Raw genomic sequence first — 15971 nt, forward strand, 5'->3', positions numbered from 1 at the left:
CATTTTCAGTAAACTCAAAAATGTGGAAGAATTTCGCATAAATTAGGTCTGTTGACAAGATACTCCAAAAATAAGTGTAAAAGTGCATATAATTAGTTAGAGTGAAGTTGACAAACGAGGTCAAACACAGAATTAGGTGATAATTTTATGCTACATTCTTCACAGTCAAACCACAAAGGGAACAGTGAACTGAAAAGTTTGAGTTTATTTTTTGAATACTCGTCTGTGACATTTCTGCCTATGGATTGTTTGTCTACCTTCTAGTTTTAGAAGGCAGATAATATCATGGCACTATTCATGTAGCTCAATCCCTTCATATAATCTTAACAAAAAATATTAATGAATACTACCTTTTTTATAATCAACCAGCCCTATAACTTCTGATATAATTGACAGTGAAATGGATTTAACATGCCATTTTTGTGATTTTTAAGTATGTTAAAATCCTGTTAAATAGCAGAGCTGTGTGACATTGGCTGCTCTCTCTCACACATTATGTCTCTGCATCCAATATAAAAAAATAATGACAGATGGCAGAAAGCCTTGTTAAGGCACCTGTATTGTTAAAATAAATATATGACGGGTTGAATACAACAAATTTGAAGTTGGACACAACTTAAAATATATGGTGCACTTCTGTATTATAAAGTGTACAAAAAGATGCAGAACTATAAGTATAAATGACCTAATGAGATGTGTGGTGATTGTTTTTGTTGGATTCTATTTGCATTAATACCTGTTGCCCATAACCTGCTTTAGTAGATCTCCTGGAATGAAGATGGAGACAACTATGTGACACATTATCCCTTTTGAGAAAATCAGTGTAAACATTATTAAATGTTCAATTTATCCACGAAGTAGAACAGCATTGAAACCAGTTAGTCAGTATCGGCAGCTTCATAAAATCAGAGGTCAGACTTTGGTCTCAAATTTTCTTTTTGGTGCAGAATCTTTTTAATGTAATCTCTGTGGCGGGCAACCAACCTGCTACCATTTCTCCTAGACCTGATGTAGCTGATATCTCTGTTGTGCTCTTAGCAAAACGTTTTACATTGAGGTGATATTGTAGTTTTGAAGTTTTTAATTTTCCCCTGGGCGTCTTCTTCACACCTGACCTCCAAGTGCCTTACTGTCCCCTACTGGCTGGAGTTTGTTTATCTGTTTTACCAGTGAAGTTAGTTTTCAGCCTTCAGTCTTATTTTTTTATAATCTCTCTAAATATCAGAATTACTCTTTTATTTATTTTTTTATTGATATACAGTACAGACCAAAAGTTTGGACACACCTTTTAATTCAATGAGTTTCCTTTATTTTCATGACTATTGACATTGTAGATTCACACTGAAGGCATCAAAATTATGAATAACACATGTGGAAATATGCACTAAACAAAAAAGTGTAAAACAACTGAAAATACCCCTTATATTCTAGTTTCTTCAAAGTAGCAACCTTTTGCTGTGATTACTGCTTTGCACACACTCTGCATTTTCTTGATGAGCTTCAAGAGGTAGTCACCTGAAATGGTTTTCACTTCATAGGTCAACCTGCCCTGTCAGGTTAATAAGTGGGATTTCTTGCCTTATAAATAGTCATGAAAATAAAGAAAACCCATTGAATTAGAAAGGTGTGTCCAAATTTTTGTTTTGTACTGTACATCTTCTGAGGTACATTTTAACTGAATGTCATTGCAATGTTGTTGGAAGTGAAAAAGGCCTACCTAAAGACATAGACATTTGAATTGTGTGATAAAGTTGTTTGGATTGATAAAACAGGCTTAGAAAGGATCATTTTTAATGAAATTTCTTCAGATTAATTTCTGAAAGGATGAAGTTTAAATTATGCACATAGACCTAAGCGTGATCAGCTCCGTACTGTGTGAAATCTTTGGTCACCCACTCTCACAAAGCGAGCTTAGATTGCGTTGAACAGGTGTGAGGAAGGGCTATGGGGTCGCTATCTCGCTCAGGTTGGACCTAGTAATTTAGCTGTACGGAGGGATTTGCTCCTCCCTGCTAAGACAGGCGACACAAAAGATCTCACTTTGAAAGTGGAGAGGGAACAGAGGGGTATGGACAGTTTAACTAAGATGAAGGAGTTCAGTTGGCCAAAATGCCTACTTTGATTAGTCTTTACACTTGGTCTAATTGAGCATGCATGTTTGTGAGCATAAATCCTTCTTTGCCTGTGGGTTCAAACCTAAATTCAGGTTGGGACACCAGTATTCGAGTGTGTATCAGGTTCTTTTTTTCCCCTTCCTCTCTGGTTGTAAAACTCTCACTATCCTCAGACTCATTCCTCCCTCTAGGCTGAATTTGCTTGTCTTCTCAGCATGAGTGTTTAATCTTTTCAGGCTGGTGAATCGGCCCAGTGAATGAGTCCCCAGGTCCTTCTCTCTAGGAGCCCTGGAGATTATTCTAAAGCACTAATCGTTGAGCAAACACAGCAGTGCTCTCCCATTCCCATTCTACACAGGCCACAGTATAGCACAACTTCTTCTTTCTCTTCTCTTCAAATCTTACGCCCTGTGTAGATTTCTTTGCTTTCTGGCGCACGTAGCCTAGATTACTGCTCCTGAGAAACAGGCCCCTTAACTCCCACCATCGCAGCCCTGCTTAAAATGAACCAGGCACAGATTGAGAGTTGTTCTTGTTTGTTCTTTTATACGGCGCAAAGTGACATGTAATTTAAAGAGCATTATTTCCAACATTGTCCCCTCAAACCTTTTACGTTTGTGGGTGTGTTTGTTTTTTAATTAGATTGTCAGAAGGGAAAATCTAGCGGGCTTATATGTTGGTGTCAATATCCTCGGATTTGGAGCTTCGTCAATATTGTCTGGCCTTGCTGCTACTAACCTGAGCAGGCTGCTGGCATTTGGTATAAAATAAATAGAGTGATTTGTCTGTTTTGTTTTTGCTATATCTGCCTCGCATCCAGGAGAAGTTTTATTTACACCGCTTTCCACTTGATTGTGTCTGCTATTTGCTGTTTTTGTCGGCTGTGCCCTTGTTATGAGCTGCTCAAATCTCTTCACCTAATTGTCTTTAATGTCGATTCATGTTCCCTCGCTGTCTCTTCAATATGGAGGCACCCATATGTGGTGAAACGATGGCAAATAATAGATTAACCTAATTTAGAGATGCACCAGTTGACCGTAGATTATGAGGGAGTAATATTTTTTTGATCAGTAATCAGCAGGTCTGATGCTGTTCAGCACATTCAAACTAATAAATTCCTGCCATTTTCTGTCTATAAATTTAACCAAAATCTGTGATGCAACCGGATCACGGTTTTGGTTGAGTGTAATAGAGGTTATAAAAATGAAGGACATGCACTATATGCATGAATGAGATTAATGTGTTTCTTCATTCATTTTCTCTTGGAGTCAAACATAGTATGACTGTAAGTATTATGTGACATCTCTGTCTTTGAACCGGTCAAAATCAGCCCAATCACTGCATCTCAAGACTAAAAAAAAACAAATTTATGACTCTGTGTCATTCTATTTTTTTTAATAATATATCCAATTGGGTTTTATTATGTAAATGCCAATGACTTTCTCTGTTTTCATGCAAGTTAAACATTGTTACTTCAGAATATTAGTTTTACTTGCTTTTTACAAATGAATAAAAAAAAATCTCTGCTGCCCATGGCCACTACACTGTGTATGTCTGCTTATTCTAAAAATGAGTCTTCTTCCAAATTAGAAAAAGAAAAGTAGTCTCATATCACTTAGGCAAATACCCTGAAGGCTTAAAGGATACACTCGGCTGATATTTTTTTGTCTTTTTCAGCCTCTAATTTCTTTTCTTTTCTTTTTTTTTCTTTCTTGCAGAGAAAGCTGTTGGCCATCTACCTCCACAATGACGAGAGCGTCCTCAGCAACGTCTTTTGTTCCCAAATGATGTGTGCCGACTCTATCGTCTCCTACCTGAGCCAGAACTTCATCACATGGGCCTGGGATGTCACTAAAGAAGCTAACAAAGCCAGGTATGGCATCAGAGTCTTCTTTGTTTCCATGGTTATGGCTTGTCCACTCAGAATTAATGCCATATATGCATTTCTTGTTTAAAGGTGATATAATTGATTTTCATTGATTTACTTGATTCATTTAATTTGAAAAATGTTGCATAAAAGATCTTAGTTTTGAAATTTTAATGAAAGTTTAAAAAGTTCACGCATTTTCTGGTAAGCTTCATAGCGTAGCTTCCTTTATGATCAAGCTCATTATATATGTCAAGGCCAAACGGTAAGACCGGATAAAAATCAGATCCAGTCGTTTTAAAGTTTAGTAAAAGTCATGCCTCCAGCAAACAGTCACATAATTTACCAGGCTAGTCCTAAATTGAAGCCTCTTTCCAAAACTTAAAGGGAGCTAAACTTGTACAAGCTGTGATTAAAAAAAAATCCTGATTTCGCTCCAGTGATCCTGCCTCCTGTAACAGATGGAAACTCAAGTCTTAGACTTGGACTCTAGATCCACTTAATCAAAAACAAAATTGAAGTCTTGACTTGGACTCATGAACAATCTTTCTCTCTACTGATCAGGGGGGAAAGTTACCTTCCACCTTATTGACAGACCATCGCTCTGATGGGAACACACACGTCGTCAAAGTGAGACGATGTGTTTGGTTAATCAAGGATGTTTGAGTATCGTTAGTGGCTTCCAATCATCTGTTTATGTTTTAATTGCTGCTTCAAAATAATGACCACACTTTTTTTCTAGTTGGACTGAATGGTAAATGTTTAGCTGTATAACTAACAGCTATACAGCTGTTCCTGGCTGCACCAGGAACTTTTGGGAATATTAACTCATGGACTGTTGATGAAACGTCAGGTGTCACAAAATGTGCAATAGAAATCAGTTAAGATGTCTTCACCAGTTTCACTCTCTCTTCAGCTTCATTCTGTGTTTTGAAGCTTGGAGGTTGCATGCTAACAAAAGGCGTTGTGTTTGCACGGCGAGGCCACTGATTGGGCATTTTGACTGAGCTGTCTGAATAGAGGGTCAGTGGGAGATGAAGGACTCCCTTGGAATCCAAACATCTCTATCACTTCATTTATCCTGAAAGTCCAAACTTCTGTGCCCTGTTTTAGTAAAGTGCTGTTTGGCTTTTGTTTCCAAATCTTTTTTTTTTTTTGTATTAGACAGTAGATTGTTTTTTTAAATGCATTTTTTTCTATTTCTCTTATTTATTTCTCTGGTCTAACATTCCTCCCCTCTCCCTTAAACTTGCTGAGTTAAGCCTGCCCTCTGGTAGTAGCCACTTAAGAAAGACTCGCACCCTGACCTTTTCCCTCCATTATTTCTTTTAAGGAAACTCCCTCCTTCCTTCATTCCGCTCTCCTTTCTCTCCGATTGGCCTCCTTTGCTTTTTGCCCCAGCTGAGCTTTTTTATCGCACATTAAAAGAGAGGCAACATCTGGAGCTTTTCAAGGCACACAGCTAGTCGCAGCTATGCCGCTAACGCATGCATGCACTTGTGCAGGCTAACCCGCTCACAAATGCACGGCTGCTCTGCATTCTCACGCTCTCTGGCTGATCCAGACTGACTGGTGATTGGCATTAGTCACACAGGCTGTTAGAAAGGTATCCTAATTGTGTGAGTGATAAACCTGCTGATACTGGAATGTGCTATTCTTCACAGGTTTCCTTGGCAAATGATTAATTATGCATAAAAGCGGGGCTGGTGATTGGATGCTGGAGTTTTTTCAGAAATGTGGGAAAAGAATTGTACAGTCAGTATTCTGTCTCACGGGGCCTGGCAAACACTATAATACCCCGTTTAAGGTTTTCACAGTTTGTCATGTTACTGCCACAAACCCCAAAAGCATTTTTCATTTTGTATAATAGAACTAATCAAAGTAGTCCATAATTATGAAAGGAAACTAAAACAATAAATGGGTTTCCAACATTTTTAATAAAAATCTGAAAAATCTGACATGCATTTGTATTCAGCACCCTGTTCCCTGTTTCCCCTGGACTCACTCCTGGTTAGCCAAATGGCTTCAGAGGTTTGTTGGAGAACATTAGTGAACAAGAGGACGGGTTTGGGTGAAAGACATGAAGACATTACATCAGAATTAGATTTTAAATAATATTCTAAGCTTTTAGCATTTCTTGGGTTAGGGTACACACTGAAGGACTCGTCGGGCAGGTAGAGTATTAATTATACCAGCAGCCTGGCGGCCCACCGTAACTCTGGAGGAGCTGCAGAGATTCACTGCTTAGGTGGTAGTATCTGTTCTAGGGGAAAGTATTAGACACAGACTCCACAAATGTGTGCTTCACGGAAGACTGGCAGAAAGAAAACAATTGTTGGAAGAAAGTCGAAAGAAATCCTTTTCGCAGATTGCCACCGACCATTAAGGGGACACGGCAGACGTGTGGAAGAAAGTGGGGTCAAAGTGTAATTTTTGGGTCATTTTTTTTAGTCTGTTTGGAAAAGCCACACCTAAAATATGAAAGGTAGTGATGGCAGTGTGGATGCAAGAGTTCAGCAGTGACATGGAAGGTCACTGTGTTGTCCACAGGACAGGAAGAAAACCTGAACACATGAGGCTGTGTTGGAGGTTCACCTTCTAGGAGAACAGAAGCCCTAAATTTACAACCAGAACTACAACAGAATGGCTCAAACCCAGAGCCAAAAAAGAGGTGAAAATAGTACAAAAATACTGTACCCATATTGTCACTTTGATTAAAAAAAATACCTCCTTTAAATGCTACTCAAATAAAAGTAGAAAAGTTCCTCATAAAATTTTACTTTACGTAAAAGATACTTAGTTACTTTTTTATGGGCAGAAAGAAGTTCTGTATGTGTATTTGACAAAGGAAAAGAGGGGCTATTGATCACACACTAGTTATAATTAAAATGCAACACAAAATAAAACAGTTATCATATAACTTATATGTTATATTAGTTATCATATAACTTCATGAATATGTGGGAGGTATTATGTGGGATTTTAATGAGACATAAATTTCCGATATCTTCTGTCAGCTGCTGCTGGTTCTGATCTGTGAAGCTTCTGTGGTTCTCTTCCTCAAACTGGCATTCTGATCTCATCCCATTTTTTGTTCATTACATCCACATCATCCCTCCAATCTAATAGTTTTAAAAACCTGACTGTTGCCTTTCTCATACTAATAAACAGGTCCTTTAATTACAACCATGGGTTTTCTTTTTCTCAGAGATTAAATTTAGCTATACTCAATGGGTTTTTCCCGGTGCCTCTGTCTTCCAATTGATGCAAAACCATGGGATCTGATACAAAGTCAAGACTTTGATCTTATTTGACTAAACATAAATTAATTTGCACTTAAATTAATGGAATAAATATCAGTCTCTAAGTGGACAAAGCTGGTAAATATACTATGATAAAAAAAAAGTAAATTCTACATAAGGTATTTCTGCAAAGAATATTACTAGGAAGCATAAAAAACATTTATTTACTTCACTGTATGTGAAGTAACTTGTTGGTCTAGTGATATAATAAAAAAAATAAAACTTTGCCATTAAAATTATAATCACAGTCTCTAAAAGTTCAAAGCTATAAATACTTTTTCAAGGCACAGTATTTTAAAGGCTCTAACAGGGATATATGTTCATATTAAAAAAAATTTTTTTTTTGTTCTTCCTCATATTTAACCCACACAGTCTTCTGACAGTGTAATTATTCTGTAGTCCTAAAGTGAAAACTGAAGGCTTCACTTCTCACAGACCAATTTGCACACCTGTTTAGTATACCTGACTACTCTTTTTGACATACGCCAACCTGAAAACATAACTGGTTTAGAGGGAGAACCAAATGTCACATTCAAATCAAAACTTGTCCATGTTTTTTAGCAAAGTGTGTATGACACAGTGAGCTATCGGAGCATCCGGTTCCCAGACTGCTCCCATACAGGTGGCTTGCAGAAACATTCCCCGCAGTGCTACTGTACTAACCTGATTCATCAGCTGCTCATTGGAGCAAACGTCAGCTGCTCCCTGTCAATTCATATCTTAATGCGTGAACTGGGCCTGATGAAATGTGAGGCGACAGCGCGGGGAAACATTAACTATTTTTGCTGTAGAGATAAGTACAAAGAAAATAAGATGGGATGGGGGACAAATTAGAACCTGTCAATCACGTTGTCCGTTGACACGGAGTCTTAAATACGCTCGCTGCAAGTTTTGTCAGGTGTTTTCTTTCATGTTTCATGGAGTTGTAGTGGACTTTCTATGGACTCAAATACCTTCTTTACCATGTTAGATTAATCCTGGATGATGTTGCTGAACTGCTCACCTCACTTCCTGGAGCAACTCTGCTTCCTCTTAACCTCAGTGTTGTGTCCGTACTTGTTTTCTACCCGAATACAAAAGTGTTTTAAGTTCTAGATGCAGCTTAAATCACAGTGGAAATGTAGTCGATGTCTGTTAGTTGTACAGTTTTGATGTTGCTGTTTTGTCTGTTTTCATTTGGGAAGACTGACTTTCTTCGATTTTGTGCTGGAAACCAAAGCAACTTGGCTTGTGCTTGGTTAGAGCTTTAAGATTAGGTTACCCTTCAAGTTGTTGTCCATTGTTCTCTGGCCTTTCATTACAGGTTAGAGTTTCCCTGTGGGCTATTGTTATGGTGCGGCTGGGTCGAGGGCTGAACAGGGACAAATGTCAGATCAAAATGATCCATAAGATTAGAGTGACCCATCTCTTTCATTGCAAGTCAAGGGTGACTCGGAGTTCATTTGGGAAAGTTCTGACTGAATTACAGCCTGAAGCACTTTTCTTCCCTGGTTTTTTACTATTACATCCTAGTTTTTGGAGATTATTACTATCACATGGAGATTTGGTGCTCAGTTTCTCAGCTTGAAAGTTGGTCAAGCAGCTTCTATAGCTGTGACTTCATCTTTAATGAGTTACACCCCTATCTCAGGCAGCTGCCTTTCTATCTATGCTCTCTCTCTGACCTGCCCCCCCTCCACCCATTCCATTACTTCTCCATTTTACCACTCAGTTATTAAAGTAGATCTTATTAAAAGGCGGGAGAAAAAGCTAATCTATATTTGCATTCAGTCTATAGCAATTCATTAATATTATGACATTTACAGGGAGCTTGGCGGGGCCCCGGCTGCCGGCTACCCTTTTCCCTCTGAAATGTTAATTTAAAAAGTTCTGTCTTTGTAATGGAATAAGAAATCCTCTCTTGCCCTATCAATTCTGGGCGCCTGGTGAGGAATACTAATTCATCTATGCTTCCAATTGAGATAGCATGTCACTCTGATGGAATAAGAAAAAGCCGAATTGGTTTTAAAGTCCTTAATACCATGAATTGTGTGTGTTTTTCATTTCTCAACGCAGCCTAAGAAGAGCGTACCAGTTCCATTTGTTGTGAAAAATACGTGTGCATACTTGTGAATTTCGTACTTCCTTTTCGTATTATTTAAAGTTACAAATTCTGATAAGATGATTGCATTTCTAAGCAAATAGGCTGGAGTGTGCTTCTTTGTTTTTCAGACTTCTCACCATGTGTACGAGGCACTTTGGCAGCGTGGTAACACAGACTATACGGACATACAAGACAGACCAGTTCCCCCTGCTCCTTATAGTTATGGGCAAGCGCACATCCAACGAAGTTCTAAATGTTATTCAAGGTGAATTAAAGAGAAATGTCTTCATTAACTTTAAAAAAAACATGTGCTGGAGATTTTATTTTCTTAATTTTTCTTCAGGCAACACAACGGTGGACGAGCTGATGATGAGGTTAATGGGAGCGATGGAGATTTTCACAGCACAACAGCAAGAAGACATCAAAGATGAGGTACGACTGGAGCTTGAGAATTTGATTCCAAAGTCGTCTTCGGTTTGATCTCAGAAGTGATTTTTAAAAGACTGAAAATTAATTACCGTACATCATTTAAAAAGCAAGTCTAAATTCAAGTTTGTTTGCTATTCTTCCAGTTTATGAAGCCTTAATAGGGATGTTTCAATTTGTTATGTTTTGGAGAAGTATTAAAGTATGTTGGGAAGGATTTAAGTCATTAACTGTGGTTCAGTCCTACATACACAACTTTTTGCCAGGCTTTCAAACTCATTCATGACAGTTTTTTAACTACAGTATCTACAGATGACAGCTTGTCACTCTGGATTAGTTGTTAAATATTAGAAGAGTCAGCCAACCAAACTGATTCACTAACAATGCGGTTGGGAGATTCATAACATCTTTGTTGCATGAGTTATGATCATCTAATGGGTCTCTCGCTCACACACACACGCCCACACGCATATGCACACACCCTGAGGGTTAAACTTGTTCCAGTCACTTCCTTGGTACTGAGCTGCAGCTTTTGTCTCTGTGTTGTTAATATTTGAACAATTTACTGGCTTCTTTTGGATTTGTCACTGTTGGTGAAAGACAATCATTAGTGACAGCTTATAGCAAGAGGAATGTACGTTCAGTGTCGCCTACGCCCAGAATGGTTAGTTTGAGTTTTATTATTATTGTTGCCAAAGGGAAAGCAGTTTATTGACATCAAGAGGATACTTTTCTTATTTTCAAAGACATGAGCGTGTTTTTCTACAATATCCATCCTCTTTTTGGGTAAAATGCTCTGCAAGCAAAAAGTCTTCAAATGTTAAATATTGTTCAAACACAAGCTGCTGCACCAGAGAAGTGCAGAGAGTAAACACTCTAAAACTGGCATGAAACGAAGACTTAGCATTTCACAGAATGGTTAAGAAGATCTTAGTAGACATTTGGTGCGGGTGGCACTTGGTGGTATGTACACATTTTTGTTTCAACCAAAGAGCTATTGACATGTGACATATTCAGTCTGGCAGATTTTTCAATTCTTTTTTTTCTCCAATTAATTTGTTTTGCATTTTTCTATTATTACTACTTCCTGGAATGTGAAAGCAATCAGTTTTTCCATGTTAAAAATGTAAATCAAAGATATTCTGAGACAAACGATTGTTACTGAGAAAGGATCTTCTTTGGGGCAGACGAGAACCTTTCCCAAGTTCAAGTGTTTTGGGGTCTTGTTAACGAATGAGATGGATGAATTAATGGATCTTCTTTGTATGAGACATAACTCACAAAATGAAATATTTAAGAAGATAAGTAACAATGACGAAATAGGTCATTGTTACTATGTTAATATGTTCATTAACCTTATTACTTCAGTTTCCTTGAAATGAAAGGACCATATTCCTTTCACCAGTGAATGAACTCATCTTCACCTTTGCTCATTCTGTCATTCTTGCCAAAGAACGTATTGGTGAAATTCGTTGTTTTCTTTGATTTCTTCACCTTCTTTTCCAGTGAATACTCAGACTGAGACTCACTCAACCCAGGCATAACTCCATGACTCTTCCTTCAGTGTCTGTCTGAATCTGTAGCAGCTGCACTTTGACTTCAAGCAGCCTTAGTGAGACAACAGTCATTCCTGGGGTTGTCTGTGTTTTAGCTTAGCGGTTACTAACAGGGTGACTATTCAGGTTTTGTGGACTCCATCTGTCAGCGCTACAAGTTTTTTCAGGTCATTCTCAGGTCATGTTGCATAAACATGTTATAAAGTGTGAAAATAGTCTCCACACATTACTCGGGAGGGCTCTTGTACTGCACATGCATATAAAAACATTCTCTGTTAAAGGAGTCTTAAGAAGTCATTTTTGTGATTTTATGATGTAAAGCACTTTAAAATGCCTTGTTTATTTGCTATGCAAATAAAATTTGATTGATTGATTAATAAATTACTAATCAGAACTTCTTAAAAATTTGGACTGACTTTTTTTTTAAAGAAAAAAGTAAGCTGGTGCTTTGTTTACATTTATTTTGAAGAATTTTGGGGGGTTTCAACAAATATGCAGCTGGTAGCTTTATAAAAAAGTGACGTGTCAAATTAATGGTTATAATTTGGAGAACGCTACATTTTTCATAGAGATTACTCTACCTCAGTTGTTTTGGATGAATGAATGAAAATATTTATTTAAGCTTTTGTTACACATCTTACCCAGAAATTGCAGCAAACTTGTTTGGATTTGTACATACACTAGAGTGCTTTGTTGACTCCACTCGTTATGAGAACAAAGAATTTGGGACCTGAAATTGATCTTTAATTCTGTTTCATCGTCATTTATCATAATGCATTAGAAACAATTTTTCAGGCAGTCATATGTGCTTTCCCTTCTATACTTTCTATACTTTCAGTTTTGGTGGTAAGCTGTGAATAATGGTATACATTTTTTTCTATCAAACTTTTAGTGTTCAGAGCTAAAGAAGCATCCTTAAGCAATTAGTGAATATGTCACATAAAAAAAGAATAACACTGAAAAAAGGCCTAATGTTGTTTTCCACAAAGTAAATAAAAATTTTCCAGATCGGAGTGTCATATGTACACTTTAAATACTATGCAAACCATTGTATTCTTTTATTTATTTACATTTTCTCCAGCATCCCAACTTTTTCTGGAAGCAGCTTAATCTCTGAGCCACTTGGTCCCAAAATTGAAAAGCAAATTAAGAAGAGCCGTTTAAATTTCTTATTTTGTTTGCAAACATTGAATGTGTGACAGCTTGATTTTTTTTTTCCCCCTCAATACCAAGTGTATCATCAACACTAAAAGATGCCACATGTTGTGCCAACTTGAACAGTAGCCATGATTTAATTGTGGAAAATCTGTTTCTTTTTTTTTCTTCTCCAAAGTTAAAGCTCTCAGAATCACAGTGTTTGTGCTGATACATGCTAGAGGAACATTATGCCTCATGATTCTTCTAATTAATGCGTTAAAAGCATTTGTTAACATATTTAACAAATGCTAAAGGGAGTATCGTACGTCATACACTCTGACCTGTTTGCGTGACTTGGGGTCAGTGTATTGATGGCAGGCACTTTTGAAGCTTTTGTCCCTCTCTGCCATTCTTTTACAGTTTCCTTTCACTATTCCTCTATTATGTCAACCCAAAGCACAAATGTATCGTTGCATTTTCTGATTCAATGCGACAATAGACGCTGCCATTTTGCTTAGCCGCCTAGCTGCACAGTAGCCATCTGATCGTCACAATGAGCGTACTTTGCCATATCCGGGTCGGCACACAGCATGGGCCTTCAGAAAACACAAAACTAATGGCTGTGCAGTGTTAACACAATGGGACACTCGTATTTAGACCGAGTCTTTATGAAACACTTTGTAGCCACAGCAGGTAGAAAGAGAAAGGCCTCCTGTCCCCTTCCCTCTGTACAAACAGGAAGAGAGGGGCAGAATGAATGAAAGAGAAAGGGAGGGTGAAACTGAGAATAGGAAACATAAAAGAGGTTCGGGGTCTGGTAAATGACAGCCCAGTCACAATGAAATCCCTTCTACTGCTACTCTTTCATACCTGATGTTTGTACGTAACCACACTTGACATGCAGCATTTTCTTTTGCCCCAGTTCTTCCTGGCTTCTATACCGGCACCTCAGCTTAGATGCTTTGTTCTCGTTGTGCCCTTTATTATGTTGTTAGTTAAACAGGCCTAACTCTCTTTCTCCCTCCACCCAGGACGAGCGCGAGGCCCGGGAGATGGTGAAGAGGGAACAGGATGAAGCCTATCGCTTGTCCTTAGAGGCTGACAGAAAGAAGGTACGTCCAGAACAAAGAGGATTTGTTATTTTCTGACTTTGAAGTGTTTCCACGTTTACTGTGTATTTGATTTTTTTCCCCCTGCCAAGGCACTCTTTTTGAGGATTTTGAGAGTCTGAATTTGTTGCATGATGATATGCAAAAATATTTATGCCCCTTATCATGTTTTTTTCTTAATAAAATAACAAATTTGAATATACTTTATTAGGATTATATATTACACAATTATTTTTAAAATGTGTAGTTAATAGACAATAACCCATTTTGTTTTTAAATTTGATATGTAAATCCGTCTGGAAATTTTTTTGGGTTTTCAAAAGTTTTCTTCAGGCAATACAAGGATGGACCAGCTGATGATGAGCTTTTTACATCTTGAGACAGCAGTTTTTAGATTTAACTTATAAAACATTCTTCCACTACAGTATGCATCAGAATATACCAGACCAGAAATCAAAATGTTTTTTGATTAAAAAAGAAATATTACTCAGTTTTTTTTTCTCTTTTCTTGTTGAGAAGTTAAACAATAGGCATATTTACATGGATATAAGTAATGCCACCACTTTTCTTTAAGAGTGCTTTTAGAATGACTTTCAGTGTTGGTTTTCTGAAATGCGGCACATTTTACATGTGGGCTGAAAAGTACTTTCTTCCAAATAATATGATCATTGTGTTGTTTGTGGCAAACTGCAAACAAGACTACTTACTGCTTTCTTTCAACAACAGCTTGCTTCTTGCCACTCTTCATATTTACTAATATGTCCACATCTGAGGTCAGTTGTTTGCACGTCGAGGTATCAGAGTAAAGGAAGCTAAAAAAAAAAAGCACATCCCATGCTTTTTCAATTAGTATTTGTTGAAATTTTGAAAAACCACGTATCATTTTTCCTTCGCGCCACTCTGTCACATCAGATCTCAATGAAACACATTGAAATCGGTAGAAATACTTTTGCAGAGCACTGCATTACTTCATGTGTAATTCGATTTGTGTATTCTGGATTAAGGACCTTGTGCATATCAAAGGGGACCAGGTGGTTCAGATCACTGATAAAACATGATTAATAATTAAACAAGGCAAAGTGACACAGTCTTGGGAGTCAGTATAGCAGCCACTTGTGTTTTGTTGACCCATTTAATGATTTTTTTTTTTTTTACATTCCCAGAGAGAAGCCCAGGAAAGAGAAGAAGCGGAACAAGTCCGTCTGGAACAGATGAGAAAAGAGCAGGAGGAGGAGAAGGAGGTGAGAACAGAGTCTTTCCACCTTATTTGTATGCGTTTCTGAGCGTGTGCTCTGATCGGTTAATTAGATTGTGGTTTCGGAGAACCCTGCCAGTCAATGGACCTTGTGTGGTGAGGTTTCACAGCCAGATATCTATTTCAAATGAAGGAAATATCCTAATTATATCCAGTGCTTGTTAATGTCACCTTCCATAAACACTGTCATTGTTCTGCATAACTGCTTTCTATTGGCAACGCAGACGACACCATATTCAAACCTAGTGGGACAAAAGACGGCAGCAGGTCGAGGAGACTGGCCGATGCACAAACAAATGCACAACCTAAGCAAACACGCATATTCACTTGAAAACAATTATTGTCTGTAAAATAGGGGCAAACACACACAGGCAGACACAATGCCATGCACACAGGAAAGTAATAATTGTCAGTAATGAAGGCAGCGATGTTGTTCAGTCCAGATTAATACAGTGTAGTCCTCACTGATTGTTGTTTACTCAGCAGCAGAAAACCCAAGGCAGGCACAGGTATTGGGTGACCCGGCTCGCTCAGTTGATTCGTCACTTGAGTTAAACAAATGACAACAAAAGAGCTCCTGACCGGGGCTTCTTAATTATATCACTGTAGTGTGCCAACAATGCACAGTGAAAACAGTACATAATACCACGAATGGTACACCTACTGTCCTTCATGTAGTTCTGCCGAAATTAATTTTCTCCTCACCCAACTTCAGTGGTATTTACTGGCACTGCTCAGCTGACAGACTATTAAATGGCTTTTTACTTTATCTAACCAGTAGACAAAGGGTTGTTTTTCTACATGTATTAATAAATCAACTCTACTTATGAGCTAGATGGTAAAAGTCTTTCTCAACCCACTAAGAAGTGTAGCATACATTTGATTACTTAAAACGCAGCATTAAATCACAATTTTAAAGACATAAAAACATCCATTTGGAATAAAGATGATCTGATCGGAGTTTTGTGATCAAAATCTCTCCAGTTTTGTAAACCTGCCAATACCAATTTTAGCTATTTATGATTTTTCTTTTAGAACAGTGTGCTGTAAAAACACTGTAAAACAGGGTTTGTTATTCTAAAACAGGACATTAACAATTAGCATAGTTAGCATAATTAACTG

General features: G+C 37.7%; 1 protein-coding gene across 1 annotated transcript in view; it reads left to right on the top strand.

Annotated features, from left to right (window-relative positions):
* faf1 (Fas (TNFRSF6) associated factor 1) overlaps positions 1-15971 on the top strand; it is a 71563-nt gene that overhangs the window by 41620 nt on the left and 13972 nt on the right. The window contains exons 13-17 of the mRNA XM_028028110.1: positions 3833-3987; positions 9495-9631; positions 9710-9798; positions 13517-13597; positions 14758-14835. Of these exons, the coding sequence (XP_027883911.1) occupies positions 3833-3987; positions 9495-9631; positions 9710-9798; positions 13517-13597; positions 14758-14835 (540 nt within the window). The remainder of the gene's footprint in view (positions 1-3832; positions 3988-9494; positions 9632-9709; positions 9799-13516; positions 13598-14757; positions 14836-15971) is intronic.

This window comes from Xiphophorus couchianus, chromosome 9, assembly GCF_001444195.1.
Source record: "Xiphophorus couchianus chromosome 9, X_couchianus-1.0, whole genome shotgun sequence".
In the NCBI taxonomy this organism is placed as follows: domain Eukaryota; kingdom Metazoa; phylum Chordata; class Actinopteri; order Cyprinodontiformes; family Poeciliidae; genus Xiphophorus; species Xiphophorus couchianus.